Below are 14,546 nucleotides of genomic sequence, written 5' to 3' on the forward strand. Positions count from 1 at the left end.
TATAGCTAAATGAAAGGACGATTAAGTAAGCCAATCTTAATACAAGAGAAAATGGAGTTACCTTTTCAGGGAGGATGGTTCCATTACAACCCAACCAACCCAACATGCTAAGACTCATGCTGATCATTACCATGGGATCCACGATCCTGAGAGATAATACTACAAGAGGCTTCAACTTTGAACATCGAAAGCCAAGTTTTTAAGTTACATATTAGTTGAGGATTATGGTACATTGATTGGATCAACTAAACAACTCCCAACTCTCCATTCATCTGCTGTAGGTTTCTTTGAATGCTGAGACACTAAAAAATGACTAACTAATCTACATAACTCTCCGCATCATGTTGCTCCCCTGCTGCAAATCATGCACCAAGGTTGTTGCTTAGATTCTGCCTCGGAGAACTCCAGCTGAAACTTTCTCCTAGGACTAAGCACAAAATTTATAAATTTTACAATAGTACAGGCTTCCTTGCAATACCGGGCTTGTTGTCTAGCATAGGAGGAAGCTTTCGCTCACAAATCATCCGCATCATCTTTCATTATCGTATTTGGACCATCGTCAAAACCTGAACCAGGGGCAAGTTCGTTTAGGTCAAGGAAACGTCTTTTCTGTACACCTCCAACTTCATTTTCCCCTGGGCTATTTGATTTTTCAGGTGGCTGGTTTTCCTCTTTTTCTACTGTTTCTGGGTAATTTTCAACAGCCTGATCAGCCTGACCAACTTCCATTTCATGGTGACCATCATTAACATCTGAATCTTGACTTTCCATTGAATAGTCACCATTCTCAGTTGCATCAGAGTGTCGATCTGATGCATTTGACTTCTCAGGTTTCATAGGCTCTGTATCTGAATCTGAAAACTCATACTGCCGATAATCAATACGATTTCTGGTGGCCCTCTTACTGCGTCTTAGACCTGACTGGAGCTCATCAACCGACCTCAATTTAGCTTCCCTCCTAGTACGTCCTGGCAATTCCTTAGGACGACCGCGCAGTTTCTTAAACTTTCGAGGTTCATCACTTTCCTCACTGGCACTAGCAGAATCTTCTTCCTCCTCTTCCTCCTCTTCTGGATTTTCTTCCTCCCAACGATACTCCTCATCTCCTTCAGAGCTACTAGAAAACTTTCTCCTCTCCTTACGTTTCTTTAAGTATTCTTCATCATAAATAGCTTCACCAACTATTTCATCATCACTGTCAAAGTCTGCATCATTATCTGAAACTGCTTCAACAAATTCTTTTGCAGAATACCGTTGGGGCCTCTGTCTTCGCCGATTGCTACAAGTAATGCGTAAAAATTAGTATATAAATGAAACTCAAGGCATCAACACTGAAACTGAACTTTTACCAAAAATAAAATGAAATAAAAAAGAAAATTGTGCACCTTCTATCCATTTGTTCAGATTTGTCATCTTCCTCAACATCATCTTCTTCGTCTTCGTAATCAGGTGATTTAGGAGACAGAGGGCTAAATCCCACATGCTCATGGGAATTTGAAGTACCACTCCATTTACCATTGCTAGAAGCTTCATGTTTCATAACATCTCGTTTCTGTAAAGGCTCAGGGGATGGCTGTTTCGTTCTGCACAGAAAGATAATTAGTACTCCAAAGTACATTAGATTGGAAGAGAAAACAACGAGATCCAGGTGATTCCATACTTGGTTATCTTGATGGCCTCATTGATTGACCGGTCATAATCATCTGCAAAGATAAAAAGAACATTAAGAGTGTTTAGTTTGATTGAGCTTTTCAATTGGGAAAACAATAACAAACAGGTCAAGTTTGTTTCACTTACCAAAAGTGTATGTGACAGGTTTTCTGTCACGAAGAGAGCGCCCTGGACCAAGCCCATCCACAGACACATAATTATCAAGGAGCAGAGCTTGTCTGTGTTGCTTCTTCAGCAACTTCTCTTTCCTCTGTACATGCAGCAAATTAAATGATGGAAGTTTATGAGATGAAGTTCTTGCTACAGAACAACCAACATAAGTGTAACCCCTTTAGATCTATTTGAAAGAATCCTAGAACCATGTACAAAAAATTCAACCCAAGAAAGCAAAGAGCAATCAGCCAAGAATCACTACTTACCTTGTGAACCTTCTCAATCTCTAAAAGCATGTCACCTTTCAACTTTTTTCCTACAGCAGCCTCTGTTCTATTGATACTGGAGAAAAGTTTTTCCTGTGACAACGCATTTCAAATGAGGAACACCAACAGAATCATCAAAGAGGGTTATTATAACTTTAATCTCATTATGAGTTCCATTAACTATATGGACAGATGAGCAATAACCTAAAGAACATAACATTTTATGATCTGTAGAAATGAATTAACAGGAATTTGAAATCCCAAAAGATTTAGAAACTAGGATAGTAATATATACCATGTCTCCTCAAATTAGTCTATACATGAAGTGTCTTAGATTCAGTCTTTAATATCAAACAATTTGCAGTAAAATAAATAATTCCATATCACCTTGAAATGTACTATATCTATAAATCCAAAGCTTGCTTTCTTTTTACATATCAAGGAAAATCGCAGAGGTTTAATGTGGTAATGCAACCTATCTCTTAAAAGGCCAATCATATAAAACGGACAGCTCTGAATGTCACACCCAGCAGAAACAGACGAGATGAAAAGATTTTGGAAATAGAAGTTAGATTCACGGTTTTCAAAGTACATCACATTCTACAAGTTCAAATTTTAGACGCAGTTTCCAATACTAGTTTCCTCACACACAAAATGGGGCTTATAAATACTAATGTTGATCCCACAACAACATTACATCACTCAAAATCACCTCAACCAAAACCAATGTGTCAATGGTTGCCAATCAGAGGTTCCCAGATTCTAGGATTTGTAAAAGTATGAAAAATGACTTGAACATTCAATCTTAAAATTTTGCAAGGAAATAACATGTTAATAACTTACTCCAACATCTTGAAATTCATCAAAATTGGTTGCAACTGTTTCCCACTGGTATGTTGTACTAGGAAGGACATGGGAACCCTTTGCTCTTACTTTCTTCACCTCAGTCTTCCTTATCTCCCGATATAACCGATAACCAATAATTGGATCATCTTCATACCTACAGAACAACAAACATGGTGTGGTTACTACTCGAGCAAAAATTGACTAAGACCAAAACCCTTCCACCAATCTTTTTTTTTTTAAGATATTTCCGACAAATAAAGGTAAACTATAAAATTAATCGAGACTGTTTCCTTAAGAAATTTGGTAATATATTTGATTATATTACCAGTAAGAGATTCCATGTGAATCACCCCCAAGGCGTTCTTTACGAAATGTGGAAATCTGGACACCATGTTTCAGTGAATTGTCAATATAGTTCCGGATATCCTCTTGCTGCAAAACATCATTCAGATATAATCCTTTTAGTGAAATAACAGAAGCATAAATCAATCATTCAAGAGATAACTGATACCAAATCAGTTTTCCAGCCCCAAGAATATGATTTGCAATTCATGAATCCTAAGAATCAATTTTCAAAGGCGGGGGATGAGGCCGCTAAAGACTTGCTAAGATGTTAGATTGTCCTTAAATAATACCTCAACACGAATATCACAAAGTGCTTTCAAAATGACCACACGGACACCGGGATCAAGTGTTTTATATACTTCAATCTCCGCCCTATCAAACATGATGTGACATGTTATAATCACAAACAGATACACACAGTCATGTTAAAAGTAAACAAGTACGAATAATTGCTCACCCATGTGAAGCAACAATAGGTAGATCTCCATCTGCAACCTGCAATTAGCCAAATCCAAGTTAGTTTCTCTGCTTCTACAAAACCACAAAACACCTACTCCAGCCAGAGTATGGCACAGAGTAAACTTACCCAATGCCACCAGTCTCTCAACTTTCTGCATAAAACAGTTATCCAAGTATCACGTGTAAGTGCCATTCTTGTCACAGGGGGAATCGCCTATAAAAAAAATCAGTTAAAAGTTATAGGCTAAGCCAGTAGCTGTTGCACTTTATCCAATATCAACAAAACAAAATGTTCCAGCAGCATAGGAATGCATACAGTCACGTCAGATTAAAATTGAAACAGGGAGACCCTTTCAACTTAATTAGCAGGAGTATCACCAAAATAATATAAAAATAAAACACATAGCAGGAGTATCACCAAAATAATATAAAAATAAAACACACACACACACACACTAATGTAGAACTGGAAAAGGCTTAATGTTTCAGAATATTGAGATTTTGGAATCGTAAAAGGGAAACAAAGATAGCATGAAGAAAGAACAAATATCCTCTGGCCAAGGGATTCAATGTATTGAAAACTTATAATCTTGTATATCTTGTACTTCTTATCCCACAGCAACATGTGACAAAGATAATGGGTAATGATACGTGTCACAAAGAAGCTTTCTTTTTCCTCAACTAAGTAGCACTGTTTTTCCTGTACTAAAATTTTAGGTAAAACTACCGGTGCTGTTTGAGTTAAACATCTAGTGTCTGCTACTTCAATAAAAACATATAAAAGATATTTTATCAGTGTATGAAAGAGGGAATGTGGAGGGAGTGTGGATTTCACTCCCCAAGATATTCTATCAGTATATAATTCTTTATGTATAAGAAGCAAAGAGAATAAGAGGACAGCATTAACACAGAATAGTCTCAAAGAATAGGGGCGAAGCAGAAAAAGACTCATACAATCAAGCCAATTAGTTATGTTACAGTTTGATTAACTTAATTTGACTTGTCTAACCAAGTTTCTTAGCTATTGAATTGGCTACAGAAACAAGTCTTTGTCATAAAACAGGTCTTGTACAAAAATTTAAACAAGATTCCAACCAAAATCATGCCTCAGCAGCCACCAAAAAGATTAAAAGCCTTGATTCTTGCATATTATGATCTCATAGGGGCCCTTGCACTAACATATTGGCAGACGTTTACCCACCATCTATAACTTGTATTTGCAAGTGCCTAATAGAAACCTGCAAACTCTTCTTTTACGTCCTATTACTATGACTTCGAATGGTGTTTCCAAAAAACAAGCACTCAAGTAGTAAAGCCATTAAAGACAGAATTCTCCAGAACATGAATTCCATAAAGAACCAACTAGAACAACTTCGGTAGACTACCTAGCCAATGTCAATCTCTGACAAAATGCTTCTGAACTTAGGAACAGAAAACTTAAAAGCTTATGTATACAATTTGTTAACTTCCGGGACAAACAAGCTTCAATTTGTCCTCACCCAAAACAAGTTTCGACGAAATTAAACTAAAAATGCAAACTTGATAGCTCAAAACTCAGCAGCTAAGTACCAACCTTCAACAAGGGAATGTGAACGTCACTCAAGCTATCATTGGGTGTGATCAAAGCAGTCTCCAATTCCTCAGCCGAGAACTCGGCGTGTATATTCAACAGCGGCCGAAAAGCCTGAAACACATTCAAACAATGCATAAGCCCTAAAACACAGCAACCACCACAAAAACCCTAACAATCCCCAAAAACAAAAAAAAATCAAAGCTTTCAGAAGACCTCACATGTAGAAAATTGAGCACGGAGGCCAATTCCCACATGGACCGGAGCGTCCACCGCGGCAATTGCGACTGCGAGGGCGGGTCCACCAGCGACGTCACGATCTTGCTGGCGCTCCCGCATTGCTGCGGCGACGACGACTCGTCGTTCTCCTGCTGCGGCGGCTGCTCCTTCCTCGCCGCCTTCGGCTTCCTCGGCTCGGCGTGCTGGTACTGCTGCTGCTGCTGCAACCTAGCCGCGGCGCGTAGGGTGCAAGAGCGGGAGGGGCGGTTGCTGCGGGACAGCGGCGGCGTGGGGGCCGGGGCTGTTGTCGTTGTCGTCGTGGCCGCGACGTCGTCGTTTTGAGGGGGTTGTGGTGGTTGCTGGGGTTCCGGCGAGGATCGGTTGGACGGGATCGGAGGAGAAGACTCGAGAGACATGGCTTTTAAGGGGAGATCGGGAGGGTTTAGAGGATTGCTACATGGAGAAGAGGATCAGAGTCGCTGCCATGGCTTTGCATTTTGAGGGTTTCTGTTAATTTTTTTTTTGTTTTTTGTTTTTTTTTTTCCTTCTTTTTCTTTTTCCTTTTTTTTCACAGTGAAGAAACAAAAGAAGGGCACAACAACAGAGGGGGAGGAGGAGGAGGAGGACCAAAAGCTCCATTCACACAAGAGGGTTTATTATTTTTCACTAATATTAATAATTAATATTAATAAAAGGTTATTTTCTTTTCGGACTTTCACTTCTTTTTTTTTTTCTTTTTTCTTTTTTTCTTTTAAAGTAATTGGACAATCGGAGGAGATCTTCAATGCGGCGGTCGGATCATTGAGTTTGTTCGACCATCCAGTCACGTCTCCCCACGTGTGTAAGCTTTTTAAATATTGTGTGCTTTTTTATATTTCTTCGACCAGTAATGAGTTATCATGAGTATAAGATTTTGAAAAGAAACATTTTGATTGGAGGGTCTGACGTATCACTTGAAAAAACCGCTTTTGCATAAGATATTCCCACCAAGTAATTGGAGTTGTTTACCTTTTATCTACATGAATTTTATTATTATCTGTTTTACTTCTGATTAATTATTTTTTCTTGAAGAATAATGAAATCGGAGGAGAATGATGAAGGTTTTATTGGCAATGACACAATCTATCATAGATATGTTGACTGTCGAATTAGTACACTAAGCAAGTTAGTTACCGCAAAAATTACATATTATGGGCTCATAACCGTAAGATTTATAATTGTATTGTTGATTATGATAGCTGATAGCGGTCATCAAAAAGATATCCCAAGTACCACAATTATGGTAAAATATGAAAACAATCGGCACTAATTACGTAATTAGCTAGACGAATGTGAGAACAGATTTGACTTTTAAATAAACTCTAAAATTGGTCAAATTTGAGTTGACTTAAAGACTAGACTCCAACTCTCCAAGTTAACCTACATAGTTGATCTTTTGACCCGGTAAATATATAGCAAATGAATATTTACAGATATATATTATCATGTTCATATACTCGGATAATTGTTTACTTAGTTGTGTTTTTTTTTTTTTGAATTATCATTAGATTTAAATCCAAAGATAGAGACTCAAATGAATAGCAGTTGAATTTAAATTCAATAGCAACTGAGCAGAACTGACTCAGCAATTAATTGAGTTGGGGAACAGGACTCTGTCTTCCTTTATACATCAAGAAGTCATCCGATATATAAAGGGCAGACTGCATCCTGCTCCGAAACCCTAAACTCTAAACTGTATGGTTTTGACCTAATTGCTTCATTCTCTCAAAAAGCCATGGAAGAAGGGAAAGCCAAGTCTTTATTTGTGATGGCGCATTCTGGTCACAGCTCATATAGCTCGCTGTATGAGGTGAAAATCCAACCAGGAGGACAAGTCATAGGCGGCGGTGGAGAATGTAGCAACCGTCGTAAGAGGAGGAGTTCTAGGCGTCGTAGGGTTCTGCTACTTGAGCCTGTGGCAGCAAGGTTACCAGAGCATTCACACTTGGGAACTGCCAGGTTTTTCAGCCGCTCCAAACTATACTTGTTCCCAAACAAAACTACTCGGAGTACCTCAAAACCGCCCTATGCATATGTCTTCGACACGGAGACAAAGTCATTGGTCCCATTTAACTCTTCACCTCAAGCTCATAAGCCTTATGCAACTGTTGTTTCCGCCTATGGCAAGCTTTATCATCTTGCTACCAACCCACATTGCTGGCCGGAGATCCCAACTCCGGCCTTTGAGCGATATGATCCTGCCACTAATTGTTGGGAGTCGCTCCCTCCTTGTCCGGCCAGGCCAAGGAAGATACTAGGCTATGCAGTTTGTTATGGCTTTATTCTGTTCTCACTTGGCGACGACTCCTTCATGGCTTTTGATGTCACCAGAAAACAATGGCATGAAGTCCAACTGTGGCTGCCTGCTTCTGGTGATCATCGGTTCAGTGGGAGGGCTGTGGTTGTAGGTGACACTATCTATACCTTTAAGATTTCAAGTAATAGTGTTGTTGCATACAACTTTTGGTGGGATTTAGATCAGGAAGGTGATGTTACATTTTATATAAGCCCTCAACCCGATTTGGAAGGCTTGCATATCAACAAGGCCTTTCTGGTGCAAACAGGTCGTTATAAGTTTACAGAAACTAGACAAGGATATTTGGTTCACTTGGGAAACTTGGATTTTTGTCTTGTCCAAAATCGGTTCAAAAAACATAGAGCTGATCGTGAACAGAAACTCTGTATCACCACGTTTCAAGTTGTGGTCGACGATGAACGGGGAGGGAAGCATATCATCAAGACCTTACATTCAACTTTATGTGAGGTGGACTCCCTCATTCATTTGGGTTTCAGCTTTACTCCAGATTGTGATGATTTTGAACCCACAGAAGAGGAAATGAGACAAGCTGCAACATTGAGTCACCTTGCTGATTTCGATGCAAATGAATTCGGCATGTCACACACTATCCCACAAGAGCTAATCTTTGACATACTTGCAAGGCTTTCGACCAAGGATTTGATACGACTCATGTGTGTTTCCAAAGCATGGAATGCAGCCATCCAAGACCCAGAATGGGCCAAGCTGCATCGCCAGCTCTCCATCAAGCGCAACTCTTTGGATCCGACCTTTTTAATTCTACCATCTCAGCTTGATGAGTTTTTTACAATGACCTTGTTCGACAATGGCACAAAGGGAAGACTTGTGTTAATCAAGCAGCAGTCAAAGCAGGTTGAGAAAAGAAATAAGATCTTGGGCTGCAGCAATGGTTTGCTTTGCATTTACGAATCTATGGAAAATGAAGACTTTGGTTTGTGGAATCCGACAATCCACAAGTTTAAGAGGATTCCTTTGTCAGCCTTCAATAAGTGGACGCAGAGCAAGACCTTTTATGGCTTCGGGTATGATTCAGTCAATGATGACTATAAGTTTGTGAAAATGGGACAGTTTAAGGATCCGAGTGGTGTTGTTACAAGCTCGGAAGTGCAGGTTTATAGTCTAAAATTGCACTCATGGAAAAGGGTCCAAGATTTGCCTTCTCATCTTAATAAAGATTATATACTTGCCTCAAATGGGGTTTGTCTGGCTAGTTCCTTACATTGGTTGATGAGATTAGGTGATAAAGGTGGAGGACCAATGATAGTTCTATCCCTTGATCTGGCAAGTGAAGAATACCACTGGTTTTCTGCCCCAGCTTGTTATAACAGTGAGCATTTGAGTATCAACTACTTGGATTTGCATGTAATGGCAGGGTTCTTATGCTTTTGTTTCGACACTGATTCCCTCCGGGAGACTTGGATTTTGAAGGAATATGGAGTTACCAAATCTTGGACCAAGCTTTGTTATTATAAAAGAAATTGGGGTTGCAATCCTTTGATCTTTTCAAAGTGTGGTAAGAAGATTCTTTTCGCAAGAGTTGCGGAATTGTTTTGGTATGATCTGGAGAACAAGAGAATTGAAAATGTCAGCACTGATATCAGGCCTGTGAGGAGTAGGCCGTTACAGACGGTAACTTCTGTGGAAAACCTTAATCTTCTTAGGAGGCGACCAGAACTACCTTATAATAACTGTCACTAACCAATGCAGGGTCATAAAGTATTCTGTAATGAAGTAGGATATTCTCTGTACTGTAGTTTTATTAGTGATTTTATTTTCCTCACTATAATGAATAATATCTGAAAATTTCGCAGTACCGTAACTTTGTTTGATTACAACATTTGGATACAACTACTTTGATACAACGGATCAATAGTGGGTCAACTTTATTGGATCAAGAAACTTTGAGCAAAGTAGCTAGCTTTCTATGATGATGCAATCATGTATATCCCTCTTATGATCAGTACTCTCAAAACAAATAATTACAAAGAAAAGCTGTTATGGTAAAATAATCACACAAGATATTGTTGCAATTTATACTAGACAAAACTGAGCAGAAGCAGAAGTACCAGAGAAGAGACTAGGAGCACTGTGCTCTTAGATGGCTTACTTATCCAGCAAGCATCATTAGGTGAAGCAGAAGGACCTGGGGTTGCAACAGAAGTAACATTTTCCTTGGAGCAAGTGTAATTACAGCGACTAGGACGAACAACTCTATAAACACCAGAGCTCGACAGGACAAAGATATCTTTGCGGTTGTCCTCCCCGAATGAGTAAATGTAGCCCAGAGCCGGAAGACTGCTCCCAGGGACAGAGGTACAAGGTATGGGAGAGTCACGTCCGCAGCTGAAGGGGATTTTGCTTGTGCTAAAGTTGCCACTGTTTTCTGGGTCTTCACTGCCAGCCCATACGGCACCAGCATACAGATCTCCATATACATACCTAAAAAAATTAAACAGTACCAATCAGGATCAATAGTTTTGGAGAATGTGGCTACATTAGAGCATATATGTTGCGCATTCAAAGTGAGGAGTGATTAGCTTACCTTCCATACATGCATGGATCAGTTTTGGAGCGATAGATATATCCCCCAGTAATAGATGCTGAACCTTCTTTCTTGTTTACCTCAGAATGGTTGTACCCCATTATTGGAAAAATTGGGTTTGTGAGTTTTGTGGATGTGTTTTTACTAGATGAGTTTGGAAGAGTGAAAGGATAGGGTCCTTCATAAACATTCCAGCCATAGTTTCCACCCTTGGTGATAACATCCACCTCTTCATACAGATCCTGTATTGGATAAACAATTCAGTAACAGAGAAATAAGTAACCTCATTCGAAAAATATGCAACCACATTGGCTTTGTCATGAGATAATTGAGGAGTTGGGATCTTATAATAGACCAGCTTAGATCAGCTGAATAAGAAAAAAACAGCTCATAAGAAACTTGCAGATGATGTATATATTATCTTATACCTGTCCAACATCTGCACATATAAAATATGAAGGCTCTTCTGAATCAAAACTGCAGCGCCAAGGATTTCTTAGCCCTGTGGCCCATATTTCCGGCCTCAGTTCTGGATCTTCACTTACTGGATTGTCTTTTGGGGTAGAGTAGTTTCCCCATAGACCAAGTTTATCAATTTCTGAAGCACCTGTGAATAGACTACAATGTTAAGAAAAACAAAACTAGCTTGAGCTTTGAAAGAAAATTAGGAAACAGAAAATTCACCAACAAAACACTAATATTTAAAGCTGATACTCACTTACTACATTATCAACGTCGAGCCTCATAATCTTTCCAAGCAATGATTTCTTGTTTTGAGAGAAGTTGTAGGGATCACCTGTGCCTCCACCATCTCCCATCATGAAGTATAAATACCCGTCCTCCGGTCCAAAGAGTATCTGTCCTGCATGATGACCTGTGAAAGGGAGGCCCATAGTAAATATCCTTCTAACTTCTGATGGTTTAGCACTTGTAGCCTGGAATACAACATCAAGATACATTAGTAATTGTCGAGTTAAAGTAACAACAACAATACAAATTGCTTTCAATGTGTACAGAGGGTGTACCAAGGAAGGTTGTGACGCGGTACCATTAGCAGTGTATTCTGCTATAACAGTTTGGTACTGGCATGGTTGAGCACCATTATCAGAACCAAGCTTTGAAGGATCACAGTTGACATCTGAATTACATGAACATCTTCCTGTACATCCTGGCCACTTCTCCTTGTCACAGTTAAATGAAGCATAGAACCTCCCATTTTGTGCAAAATTGGGATGAAAAGCCATACCCATCATGCCAAACGCCGTATCAAAATGAACTTGATCAGTTAAATCCACAAAGGGACTGGACTCATCAAGCCCCATTGCCTCTCCTGACCCTTCTTCCGGTATAGTTGCCAACCAAACCTTACCCTCTTGACTAGAGAAAAATGCACGGTTTGAACCATCAGGATGAGCAACCATGTTGAGATAAGATCCATTACCGATTTTCTCGAGGCACAAACCATGTGGGGGGATAGGAGTTCCAGTGTCATTCAGTTTGACAGGCTCACCAGCAAAACACACCGAGTCCTCACTAGAAACTCCACCAAATGCATTGCAGAAATCGGCTTTCGATTGCCAGAATTGGGTTAGCTCACTAACAGTGGAATTCACAGGTATTCCAGCTCGGCCTTGTAATGAAGGAGCAAATGGGGAGTTGGACATGGACACATTTTGACATGTGTCCCATAAGTTAGAGCAAAAGTCACTTGTTACTTGGATTAAAGACTGGGATGAATTTGCTGAAATAGTTGAGTTGCATAGTATAGGAACTGGCCTAGGCACAGAATCAACTGTGAATAGCTCAGCAGCAAATGGATCACACCTCTAAAAACAATTGCAGAAAACAAATAAGAAATTCATGTTTTCAACTTATGCTGGTTAAGCTGTAATAAGACAGAGACAAAGACTTACAGCACAAAGTACTGGTTTCAAGAGAGAAGCACAAGCAGAACTAGAGATGTTCATGGACAGGAATTGCTTCTGTATCTGTGAATCTTCAGTGGAGTTGCAGCAAGTAGTTCCATTGTAAGAACAAAACTTGAGTGGGCTGCTCAGATTAGAAGGTGCTCCTGCATCAATTAAATCATTTGAGTTCAGTTTATTCATAGAATCAAACATAAAGTAGCAAACTTTGAATATTAAATCAGATAAAGAAGCAAACTTTGTATACTAAATCAGCAAAAGAAATAAGAGAACAAAAACCTACTTGAATCAATGCATAGAGGGTGTGAAATTGAAGAATCAAAAAGCAACACCAAGGAACAAAGCAAGAGCCCAATTGCATGAACAGCACCCATTTCACCAAAATTGAGAGAGAGAAATGTTTCTCTACAACATCTATAGAGTCAACTAGAAACAGTTGTGGATTGACAAGAGGAGTGCAAAGGGGTTGTGAAAACTATAAACATTCTGCCAGTTTCAACAACTCTATCCTCAACCAGTATATGCCTTTCTCCATCATGTGCAGATCAAAGTTTTAATATTCAGCTTCCAGAAGGAACTTGATTTTCAAATCTCTCTTGCCTCTATTTTAATTCAACTTCCAGAATGATTCATTGAAACTATTTGTTTTCACTTTTCTGTCCCTCTCCCTCTCTCTTTCCCAAGCCTTTGACAATGTTTTCGTGTTTTTCAACTCCATGGATTTATACTTATCAATGACCATAGCTTAATAAAGACAGGGGAAGCACCATTATCAACTTGACAAGACCTTTGACTTTGCTAGAGTTTTATATCTAGCTTAATGGGGGTGGTTGTGAAACTGTGAAAGAACCCACTTACTTATTAGGAAACCAACTTGGATAGAGTTATCTAGATCTTTGCTGGTTTAAAGTGTCTCGTGGACACATTGATTACCCATTTGCCCTTCTTTACAACTTGTTTCTTTTTTTTGGGTGAAACGTGATTTTTTTTCGGATACAAGTACTTTGGAGAGCCGATTTAACTCATGTGCAACCCTAACATGAATTTCGGAACAAAATCGCTCTTCTAATCCTAGAAAGGCTGCCCTTGTTGCGTAAACATGGTGTCATAGTAAGTTCGAAGTTCAAACAACTCTTCAACAACACCGAAAAAAAGACGAGCCGAAATGGGATCAGAATATTCAAACTATGATTGAAACCAAGTTGGAACTAGCAGTAAAACAAGGTCAATAAGTGGACTGAACGGCCTTAATGACATCAACAATAAAAGAAAGAAACAAATACAGGAGGATGAGAGAGTTGAATATATACTCATGTGGAGCTAGCTCTCGTAGAAAAATAGCGTGTAAGGGCCGTCACATGGTTCGTCATCAATGTTGTGTTCAACCATTTCTGACATAGAAAAGAATAGAAAAATAAGAGAGGCTCAGGGGGGGCTGTTCACATTAAATAAGTGAGAAAGTAGCTGTAATTGTTGAACGTGGAGAGCAGAAAGTGGTCGGAAAGCCTAGTATAGGACTGGTGGAGCTTCCTGGTCCGAAGGTGTCTTCTGAAAACGCGGAAAATGAAAATAGACAGTCTTCCATATATCCGATCGTGATGGCACTTTTTGCAGGGAAGAACGGTTAGAGTTTACACACAAAAAAATACCGTAAACTATCTCAAAGTAAGCACATGTAAACACATAAACTGTAATTTGGATATATAGTAGGAGTGTTGTGGTAGTCGCGTCTTAATTTAGGATTGAAACAGTATGTCTATCCTAAAATCTGCATATTTACATGAACAGAAGATCAACTATGACAAATATAGGATTGATACGTTATTTTGATCCTAAGTTAGGATGCATATGACGTTGCAATCTTATAACACAACAAGTACATATATATATATATATATATATATATATATATATATATATATATCGCAGCAAGCAATATGAATTGAAATCAAAGATAAAGGGATTGTAGAGATACTAACTAGATCCATATATATTGCAGTGAAACAATGTGATCGAGTCTGAAACCAGATTAAAAGGGGTGTATAAAACTGACAAAATCGATTGCCTCAATCCATTGTTCTTCTCCTAGATTCACCCTTAATCTCAGATTGTTAATGAGACAATTTGATTGAGGTATGGTGCTCTAGCAAGGATCAATGAAGGCAGATCACTGCTGCCCGTAACGACAACGTCA

At 39.1% G+C, this 14,546-nt stretch overlaps 2 protein-coding genes across 3 annotated transcripts; both read right to left on the minus strand.

Moving 5' to 3' along the window:
• LOC112177153 (DDT domain-containing protein DDR4) lies at positions 1-6,119 on the minus strand. The gene is made up of 12 exons (XM_024315373.2): positions 5,532-6,119; positions 5,314-5,424; positions 3,868-3,954; positions 3,739-3,776; positions 3,572-3,653; positions 3,262-3,368; positions 2,934-3,090; positions 2,091-2,183; positions 1,798-1,921; positions 1,661-1,703; positions 1,386-1,583; positions 1-1,279 (listed from the first exon to the last, which is right to left on the minus strand). Exons 1-12 carry the CDS (start codon positions 5,943-5,945, stop codon positions 514-516), a joined length of 2,220 nt encoding a protein of 739 aa, XP_024171141.1. The 5' UTR covers positions 5,946-6,119; the 3' UTR covers positions 1-513.
• Positions 6,120-9,675: 3,556 nt separating this feature from the next.
• On the minus strand, positions 9,676-13,126 carry LOC112179219 (HIPL1 protein). Of its 2 annotated transcripts, none has more exons than XM_024317569.2 (7): positions 12,636-13,126; positions 12,341-12,498; positions 11,453-12,253; positions 11,146-11,362; positions 10,856-11,034; positions 10,428-10,669; positions 9,676-10,324 (listed from the first exon to the last, which is right to left on the minus strand). In XM_024317569.2, the coding sequence occupies exons 1-7, from the start codon at positions 12,724-12,726 to the stop codon at positions 9,922-9,924; spliced, it is 2,091 nt and encodes a 696-aa protein (XP_024173337.1). In that variant the 5' UTR covers positions 12,727-13,126; the 3' UTR covers positions 9,676-9,921. The 2 variants fall into 2 exon arrangements, with proteins under 2 accessions (XP_024173337.1, XP_040367159.1); XM_040511225.1 differs by having other exon boundaries at positions 12,953-13,125.
• Positions 13,127-14,546: the final 1,420 nt, after the last annotated feature.

This window comes from Rosa chinensis, chromosome 7 (genome assembly GCF_002994745.2).
Source record: "Rosa chinensis cultivar Old Blush chromosome 7, RchiOBHm-V2, whole genome shotgun sequence".
Classification (NCBI taxonomy): Eukaryota; Viridiplantae; Streptophyta; class Magnoliopsida; order Rosales; family Rosaceae; genus Rosa; species Rosa chinensis.

Excerpts from the sequence above, each read along its gene's own strand:
- LOC112177153 (XM_024315373.2), bottom strand. The coding sequence starts at position 5,945 with ATGTCTCTCGAGTCTTCTCCTCCGATCCCGTCCAACCGATCCTCGCCG. Across the intron at positions 3,091-3,261 it reads TCACATGGAATCTCTTACTG|GTATGAAGATGATCCAATTA; the intron begins GTAATATAATCA and ends GTTGTTCTGTAG. Across the intron at positions 2,184-2,933 it reads ATGAATTTCAAGATGTTGGA|GAAAAACTTTTCTCCAGTAT; the intron begins GTAAGTTATTAA and ends GCGTTGTCACAG.
- LOC112179219 (XM_024317569.2), bottom strand. The coding sequence starts at position 12,726 with ATGGGTGCTGTTCATGCAATTGGGCTCTTGCTTTGTTCCTTGGTGTTG. Across the intron at positions 11,363-11,452 it reads CCGCGTCACAACCTTCCTTG|GCTACAAGTGCTAAACCATC; the intron begins GTACACCCTCTG and ends GTTGTATTCCAG. Across the intron at positions 10,325-10,427 it reads GATCCATGCATGTATGGAAG|GTATGTATATGGAGATCTGT; the intron begins GTAAGCTAATCA and ends TAATTTTTTTAG.